Below are 9,014 nucleotides of genomic sequence, written 5' to 3'. Positions count from 1 at the left end.
AAAAAAAAAAAAAATCCTATAGATCAGGAAATAAGGCATAAAGTAATTAAATAACTTGCAGCAAGCACACAGCAGTTTGAAGCCAAAACCCTGCTCTCAGTCGTTCTGTTACAGTAGCAGTTAAACTGCACCAGCATGTGCTCCTTAGATCAGAGATGTCCCAGGGATGTATCATCTTAGTCACGACACCTTTCACTCAGTTACAGTGAGTTGCTCAAATATAAATCAAATTTATATTTCCTAACTACATACCAACTGCTTGAGAGAGGCCAGCATTAAATTGAATGTGAAAGAATTCAGAAAATCAGATAATCCCCTATCTGATTTCACAAGGTGATTAATTTTATCAATGATTTAATTATTTTATAGAGGAAAATTATAGCAAAAGAAATGGACATTGCTATCCCTAACTTGCAACCACTGAGGCTATATTGTGTCAAAGCCAGGTGGCACCTTCTGGAGGACGAGAGGAATAAAACCAGTGCTTTCAGTGCTGCAGTATGTGAGCAAACGAAGCCAGGTGAGGGACTCGTACTATACCTTTTACGGAATGTAACCAGACTCGAGAAAAATAGAAAATTGTAAGACATTCCTCCTCACTACAAAAGATAGGAGAGTGTCTTCATGAACTATATGAATCAAAAGTAAACTTTCCACCAAAAAGTAAAATACTATACCAAAAAGCTTCAAGCTAAGTGCTTCGCTTTTAGAAATTGTTGTTTGTTTGCTGTTTTGGGTGTTTGCTTGCTTGTTTTAGGAGGGTTTGGGTGTTTTTGAGACAGGGTATTGCTGTGTAGTTCAGGCCGGCCTTGAACTCACTTTGTAGCCAGCCCAGGCTGACCGCAAACTGGCAGCCATCCTCCTGCCTCAGCCTCCCAAGTGCTGGGAGTACAGGCCTGTGCCACCATGTCCAGCTCAGAAACATTTAATGCTTTATATTTCATCTGGTATCCACATCATTCATTTTCTTTAATGATTGCTCTTTATCATGAAAAACTGCATTCATTTTAATTCTTTACATAATCTTTGATGATATGAAAACAGAAGTAGTTCTATTGTGAACTTTTTTTTAATGTGTGAGTGGTTGTCTAATCAATCTTGTATTTTACAGTTGCTAGAGCTGACTGGTAGAGCCTTACAGAATATTTTGAAAAGTTTGCTAGCTGAACGTAGTAGAATATTCACTGGAGAATCCTCACCTGTTGGGCTCTGTATGTCGATTCTGTGTTCTTCCCTTCAGAGCTCTTAGTTCAGTGTCCAGGGTGAACTCAAATGCAAATATCATTACTCCCTGTTGCACACTCAGTGTTATGGAAATACTCTTAAGGGTATTGTTTAATAGATTTCCTTTCATATAGCTAGTCTTACATACATTCATTGTGAGTCAATACACGTACTGATGCTGAACACCCTCTGTGTCTTTTTTAGGAACTTTTTCTACCATGTGGATAGTAATTGGAATTTTGCCCCTACTGGTCATAGTCATCTGTGTTATGAAAATCCTTCAGAGGTGTCTCAACTATGTGTTTTTCCCGGCACTTAAACTTCCTTGCAGTATCGATGAGGTTTGTCACTTTTCTCTGTCTACAGCTAGAAGATAGTTTGATTTCCACAATATATAAGTTTTCTTGGTACATAGTAAATAATTCAGGTAGATTTAGAATATTTTCCTCGGTTTCCATAAATTCACTGTAGAAACAGTCATTTAATATTGTATAGTAGTTTGTTTTTAAGCACCCATTTTTCTGACTGTTTGGCTACTGAGGCATTTGTTTTACATTTGAACTCTGTGATTCTTGACTGTGTATCACAAAGACTCAGTCACTTGGTGTAAAAAGTGTATTCTGTGGATGAAGCCACAGAATGTGAAATTACTAAAATCAAGAGTTTATTTTCATGACACATTAGTTTTTTACCGGACCCTTTTATGAGGGTAGCATGTTAAATAAAAGCACTATATTGCCAGGCATGGGGGTGCGTACCTGTAATCTCAGCACACAGGAGGCTGGGGCAGGAGGATGCTGCAAATTTGAGCCTGGCCTGGGCTGCATAGTGAGTCAAGGCTAGCCCAGACTACATAGCAAGATCCTGTCTCCAAAAAGAAAAAAAAATATGTAAACTCATTATTGATTTCCATCTAGACTTTCTAATTCCATTGGTATGTTCTTAGCTGATTTTTAAAATCTTTGTGCCAAAAAATAAGTTTTCTAAATGATAGACATAAAAAACTAAAGTTATCAGAAAACTAATTAATTTATTATTGTAAATAATCCTTTTCTATTCCTTCTCTCTTTTAAATTAGAATTTCTCTGAACATTCATTTGGAAATCTTCTACTTTCTACTTCTGAGGAACAAACAGAAAAATGTTTCATAATTGAAAACACACAAAGTGTTATCATAGCAGAGCAAACTAATGAAATTGATGAAGACTGCAAGAAGTACGATCCCCAGACCAGTCAAGATTCAGGAAACTATTCTTATGAAGGTGAAACTCTGGAAAGTCAAATAAGTGAAGAGCTTCTGCAGCAGAAAGTCCTATCTCCAGGAATGATCTCCTGAGTCCTCCGTTGCCCCAGGAGTTTGTCCTAGCACTGAGCTCTCAGGGCCTGCACAGAGGCTGTTCGCTTGTGGGGAAGGAAGACAAGCTTCAGATCAAGGTCTTGACCATACAGGCAAGCATCAAAATATAGTGAGAGGGTCTGGAGCCAAGTGTGCTGCCTTCGTCTGGGCTGTCTGATGAGTTAGCTCTGAGCATGGCCACCGTCTTCCCAGGGCTTCCGTACCACTGTGCTGCATTCTGTGGCTACAGAGAATGTATGGCTACCTCAGGTAATTCTGCCATACTGCTGCTGGCTTCCTTTGTTCTCCATTTCGGAGACTGTAGGAGATATTTAGGTCATTTGAGGTAGGCCTTTGTGATATTTACGTAGAAAAATCTGAATGCCGTTATCAACTTGATTTTCTGCAAAGTAACCACAGATGCCAGGAAAATGATGATTAAAAGTATTGTGAGAACATTGGCTTCTGTAACACAGATACCTGTCCTTACATTCAGATTTCCTAATTCATAACCTACTAGAACAATAGCTTCTGATTAGGATTTTGAGTCACTGAAGTCCTAGAGAGCAGTTACTAATTTTAAGAGAAGCCATTGTTCTGTTTTTTATCTCAAGAGTATGTACTGATTAGGTACAGTATACATAGGAAATAGTCTTAGGACCAGAAAATACCCATTTTAAAAAAGAGAAGTAGACTCATAAGGAAGACAAGTGAATTTGATGAAAAAGTAAGAATAATGTGTACAATCTTTTTAGCCCATTGTGTTTTTATGGCTTAGCTGTGTCACTTTAAAACCAGACTACCAGGCGTGGTGGTGCATGCCTGTAATCCCAGCACTCAGGAGGCTGAGGCAAGAGGATTGCCAAGAGTTGAGGCCAACCTGTGCTGCATAGCGAGTTCAAGGGCAGCCTGAACCATAGCAAGACCTTGTCTCAGAAAAGTAAAAGGAAAAATAGTGTCTAGCAGTATTCAGATGTCCCTTCCACTCAGCCTGTACACACTTGAGAAAAATGCAAGTTATTCAATATCAAGACAAGGGGAAAGAAGCGAAAGGAACAAAAGCCTAATGTTTAAAAAGCTAGACATCGTAGCACACACCTGTATTCCCAGGACACAGGAGACTGAGGCAGGAGAATCACTGCAAGTTGAAGGCCAGCCTGTGCTATAGCAAGACTCTGTCTCAAAAAACAGAAGAAATTACACCATGCTTTCCAAAGGCACCCGTGGCTTTCTCTTACGTGACTTAGCATTTGGGATCATCCATGGGTGTCCTCTATCAGCAGGAAGTCTAGGAATCCTGGTGGCCTCTAGGACAGAGTTCTCCCTCCAGTGACTGCAGGAGGGACCCGAGAAGTTGTGAAGGCATGTTGGGGAGGAAGATGACCAAGGCCAACACCTCTGCCGAGGTGGCACAGTCATCCTGGTGGAAGGGAAGGTTGGGGTGCCACAGTGCTCCGCTCCTCCTGGGTGCAGACACAGGTGTGCAGACCACAGGTGTTCCTGACCTGCTGCCGGCTTCCAGAGTCATCCAGCACACAGGAGGTGGGGTCCTGTGGAGACCCGCCCTGCTGGGGACCCCTGCAGTGACCCCCAAGCGCAGCTCCTCTGCTGCTGCGCATGGTAATGGCCCTGTCATCCCGGAAGGGGCCACTGAAGAGGGGACAATCGGGAACAGCTCGTGACCCCTGTCAGCACTGCCTCTCAGTGATCTTGCCTCGCACTCGCTGCATCCCTCTGGGCAGCCTAAAACCAAACAGCCTTGTAGGATGTGGAGAGGGAAACCCCACACCGTAACAGTAAAAGGTGCCAGTGAAACTGTAGGTCCCCAAGCTGTGGGAATGCAAGCCTTTGGGTTTGAACCCACCGTGGTTTTCCACAAACCTGATGGCAACAGAAAGAAAGGATAGCAGACGGGTTCTGTTTTGCCTTGTATTCCGAGTTCCTTTCTAACTGCACAGTGCTCTTCAGAAGGATGTGCTGCTTAGTTTTAAGAGAGTATTTCTTCTGAACAGTAGTTTGTTCTTAGAAATACCATGAATTTGGGGGCATCAGTAAACTGCCTGAAAATTATAGTGCTGGTAGTTTCTAGGGACAGGCTGTTTTGAGGATTTATATGACGAACATGCTAAACTGTTAATATGAAACGGACATGGGCCGATAGCACGTATATAGATATGCTCATACTTAAGATGTGGGCCTTACTGTAGTGGCACAGCCATAAAAGTACTTATTAATACAGATTCTGATTAGAAATGCTGCTCAGAGCTATGAACTTTAAGAGTCTGACCAAAAATTTGCAACCTGTAAAACAATTTATAAATATAATTTAGGGCCAGGGATTTAGCACAGTGGCATTGCCACCTCCCTCATAAGCACAAGGTTGTAAGTTTGATCCCTGCTATAAAAAACAACAACAACAAAAATATAATTTAGGTCTGGCAAGATAGTGCATACTAGTAGTCCCAGCTACTCTGGAAGCTGAGGCAGGAAGATCATTTAAACCCACAAGTTCAAAACTGGCCAGGGAAACAGCATGAGCCTTTTTCAAAAACAAAAAAATCTAGAGCTGGAGCTCAGTGGTAGAATGCTTTCCTAGCATGCACAAAGCCCTGGGTTCAATACCTATTTCTGGAGGGACAATATTTAAGTTTGTAGCTTTCTCCCCTAAGAGAGACGACATGTAAAGCAGCCTCAACTGCTCTTCAGGAGTTGGTGGTCTGTGAAAGTCTCCCCCAACCCTGCGACTGCCTGACAAGCTGTGTGTTATGTTATATGTCTGTCTTCTTCCTAGAGCAGCAGCTCTGTGAGGGCAGGGGCCCCCCTCAGTCACCTCTGTGTCCCCAGCACCTGTGGCAGGGCTGCTGCACCGAGAAGGTGCTCAGGAAGTCAGGATACATGAGTGGGATCCAAAATGGGCACCAGGTGCATATTTCTGAAACGTGTGTGTGTTCTTGGCTTATTGAAGGACATAGCCAAATTTTCATTGTTGCTATGCAACATATTTGGGTCTTGTTTGATTTGTATTTTTGTCTTAAGTTTTTACTATTGTAAACAATTTTATGTAATAAACACTGGACCAAAAATTCAAAAAAAAAAAAAAAGAAAAAAAAGAAATAAACATACATATATATAGTTTTTGTTCCAATACCTGGCACATGTCTTGGTATACACAGAATGGACAAATGCAACTCTATGTATCTTAGAAATAAGAGGACACTGTAAGATTTTTCATTTTCATTTTTTATAAACTTGTATTTTATATTAGGTATTATTCTTTGGAACAACCTTTTCATGCTGAAATTTTATTACATATATAATCTGAGTCAAGTTTTACTTCTACCCAATGCAATTAGTGCTTTGCCAAGTCACTAATTACTAAATTAGCAAAACAGCTTGTTTAAATCAAATTATTGATGGAAGTTAAGGTAAGGAACAGCAATGTCAAAGCAGCATTGATCTGAATGACAGACAAACATGCCATGTTTAACCTTCAAGCTCAAATCACACCATTAGAAAATCCACTATTGATGCTAACTGGGAGGAGGAGAAAAATCAAATAATCTATTTGCTGAGTAGCAAAAAAAAAAAAAAAATCAGCATTATTGGGCAGCGATACTATTCAAATGAATTGTGTAACACAATATAGAGCCCATGAAGCCAAAAGGACAAGGTCTTTAAGAGGTGAACATTACTTTCACACCTCAGACTGAGTGGGTAACCAGTAGCCACCAAGCCTCTCCTGATTGCCAGGCCCTGCCCCTGTGTGATGGAATGGAATGACTCTGGAGGGCCCCATACTAGGAGATGCTGGGATAGTGGCAGGGATTATCATTTTATTGGCCTTGGAGGAGAAAGAGTTTTTCTTTTAGATTTTAGAAATATAATCAAAAGGTTATTAACAATTAATTCTTTTTTTGTTTTTTTGGTTTTTTTTTTGGTCCCGGGGATTGAACTCAGGTCCTTGCACTTGCAAGGCAGGCCACCAAACTGCTGAGCTAAATCCCTGGCCCAGCAATTAATTCTTAAATGACCAGAGATTACCTTTGATTTCAGTTATCTACCTTGAGAACTTCTGTTCTCCTCTAATTTAACCTTAAGGTGAAGAGGACTTTTCTCTTTAAATGCCAATGGAACTAGAAATAAATGTCAATCATATTACATTGATCAGAATGTTGGGAAAGTAGAGCAAATAGATAATAACAGATCAAGGACACAGACCCAAGAATAAGTAGATGTGACTAAGGAGATGTAATTGCCAGTGAATTGGAAGCTCATTGGCAGCAGGCATATCATAAAGACTAGATTAATTGGTTAGAGATGCACTCCATAATCTCTGTTATGTTGTAGACTTCTGAAGAGTTGTAACATAAAGCTGGAATCTGGAGGCTTGTGTAATAGTTAATTTTTGTGCCAATTTGACTAGACTATTTGGTGTCTTGACATCTGGCCATTTTGGTATGCTTATGAGGATATTTTAGAATGAGATTAACATTTTGCGGGGGTTACCAGGGATTGAACTCGGGTCCTTGTGCTTGCAAGGCAGGCCACCGAACTGCTGAGCTAAATCCCTGGCCCAAGATTAACATTTTAATGTTGGGTTAGACAAATCAGATTATCCTCCACATGAAATGTGGATGTGTCCAATATAGTTAGTTGAGGATGTGAATTAAAGAGAGGATTGATCCTGTAGGTTTGGGGGAATTGCTCCCTGATTGTTTACATGAAAAACATTGGTCTCTTTCTTCCTTCAAACTCAAATGACCCTTTTTAGATTTGAGCTCACTAGCTTTTAGGCTGTAAGCCAGCCCTTGATTCACTGCTTCTCAGGCCTTACCACTTGGTCTAGAACCATACCACTGTCTCTGTGGTGTCCAGGTTGCTAACTACAGATCTTAGAACTTCTTAGCTTCCATATTCCTCATAATAAATCTATTTCTTTGGAAGGCCCTAACACAGAATGACTCCAAAGATTATCCTATAAGAGCCGATATGAAAATAATACCAAGATCCTTTAGCCATACCAGCCTGCCTTCACACCGTGAGTTGCACAATACTATCTCATAATCTCCACAACTATGATTGTAATAGCTGTTATTGTCATTACAGATGGGAAAACTGGAAATCCAAGCAGCTAATTGACATCCCAGAATCATGTAACACTTAGGAGTCATAATTAAGATTGTATTTTGTTGCACACAACATGTTACTCAAAAACATCTCTATGCCCTTTCTTACTTACTATTCTGCCATTATTTTCTCTCTAAAGACTAAATTTATGGCTGTTTTTGAAATTTTTTGACATAAAGCAATTTCTCCTTCTCTACTCTTTGGTTTAAGTACTCTCAGCAGTACTGAGCTCTGTAAATGATACAGTGCAGTTAATACTGTGCTCTTCTTTCCATTTCTGTCTTTAAGACTGAAGGATTTATTCCTCTAACTGCAGAGAATGCCACTCCTGAGATATTGCTCAGGATCATACTTTTCAGGAGCCAACTTCACATAGGAATGTTGACAACCCAAATTTATCTCTTCTCACAGAACCTGCATAGATTAACCAGTCCACACAGAGTGTCAAGATCTGACTCCTTCCCAGCTTAGAAAAACTGCAATGAACCAGGACAGCTTCAGGCCTCTGAGTGGAGATAAGACCTTGACTGACACTTCAGCCCTTTTTTCTCTTACAACTGGTTTCCTTCCCTTTCTTAGGTACCAGTTCCAAGAGCATATCCTAGCAATCTCCCTTATTTTATTCCACAGTCTGCAATAGTTATTGTGACATGAACTCAATTAACAGAATAAACTACTGGTTTTGAGTAAAGCATGCTGACCAATATAATGTAAAATCAGAGAAGTTTGTGTGGGGAGAAGTTGGTGTGGATCACAGTGGCACAGCTGGGCTGCAGGCAGGTCCAGGTAGGTCCCTGCTCCTAATCCAGTCACTTGGGCCTACATGCTCCAGTCAAAGACTCTCCTGGAAAAAAGCTGCACAGGCACACAAGCCCACCCATATTCCTTCAGTAAGTGCACACAGAAATCAGCAAGAACCTGCTTGGGCCATAGCTGTGAGGTTGTGGGCAGATCCTAGCCAGAGCCCTGCTCTGCCCCCAGTGGCTCGGACCCACAGTCCCAGCCAAAGGCCCACCTGGAAAAGAGCTGAACAGGTGTATAAGTAACAGCCAGAGGCCTGCCCCCATACTATTGGAAAGTGCATGCAGACCCCAGCCATTGTCCAGCTCAGACACCAGTGACTGGAGTGCACAGCCCCCAGCCAAAACCCCCACTGTAGACAACAGGTCAGCTCAGAGATCCAGGCCACCATTCTGAACTCAGGAATTGACATATTGGTGAGCAGTAGAGAAAAGGCTGCTCAGTGTCTCGAGGAGAATTAAAGATCACTGGCTAAACAAAAAAGTTGCCTCAATAAAGGCACAGCAGGCTGCATCTGTTAAAGTGA

The 9,014-nt window shown here is 41.2% G+C and overlaps 1 protein-coding gene across 1 annotated transcript; it reads left to right on the top strand.

Moving 5' to 3' along the window:
- Positions 1–27: 27 nt before the first annotated feature.
- On the top strand, positions 28–3,428 carry LOC104861219 (interferon alpha/beta receptor 1-like). Its single transcript, XM_010622607.3, has 3 exons — positions 28–520; positions 1,429–1,565; positions 2,303–3,428. Exons 1-3 carry the CDS (start codon positions 391–393, stop codon positions 2,558–2,560), a joined length of 525 nt encoding a protein of 174 aa, XP_010620909.1. The 5' UTR covers positions 28–390; the 3' UTR covers positions 2,561–3,428.
- The last annotated feature ends 5,586 nt before the right edge of the window (positions 3,429–9,014 follow it).

The sequence above is a fragment of the Fukomys damarensis genome, unplaced genomic scaffold (assembly GCF_012274545.1).
Source record: "Fukomys damarensis isolate Sample0158 unplaced genomic scaffold, DMR_v1.0_HiC HiC_scaffold_1, whole genome shotgun sequence".
NCBI lineage: Eukaryota > Metazoa > Chordata > Mammalia > Rodentia > Bathyergidae > Fukomys > Fukomys damarensis.
This window is presented reverse-complemented; position numbering and strand designations above follow the sequence as displayed.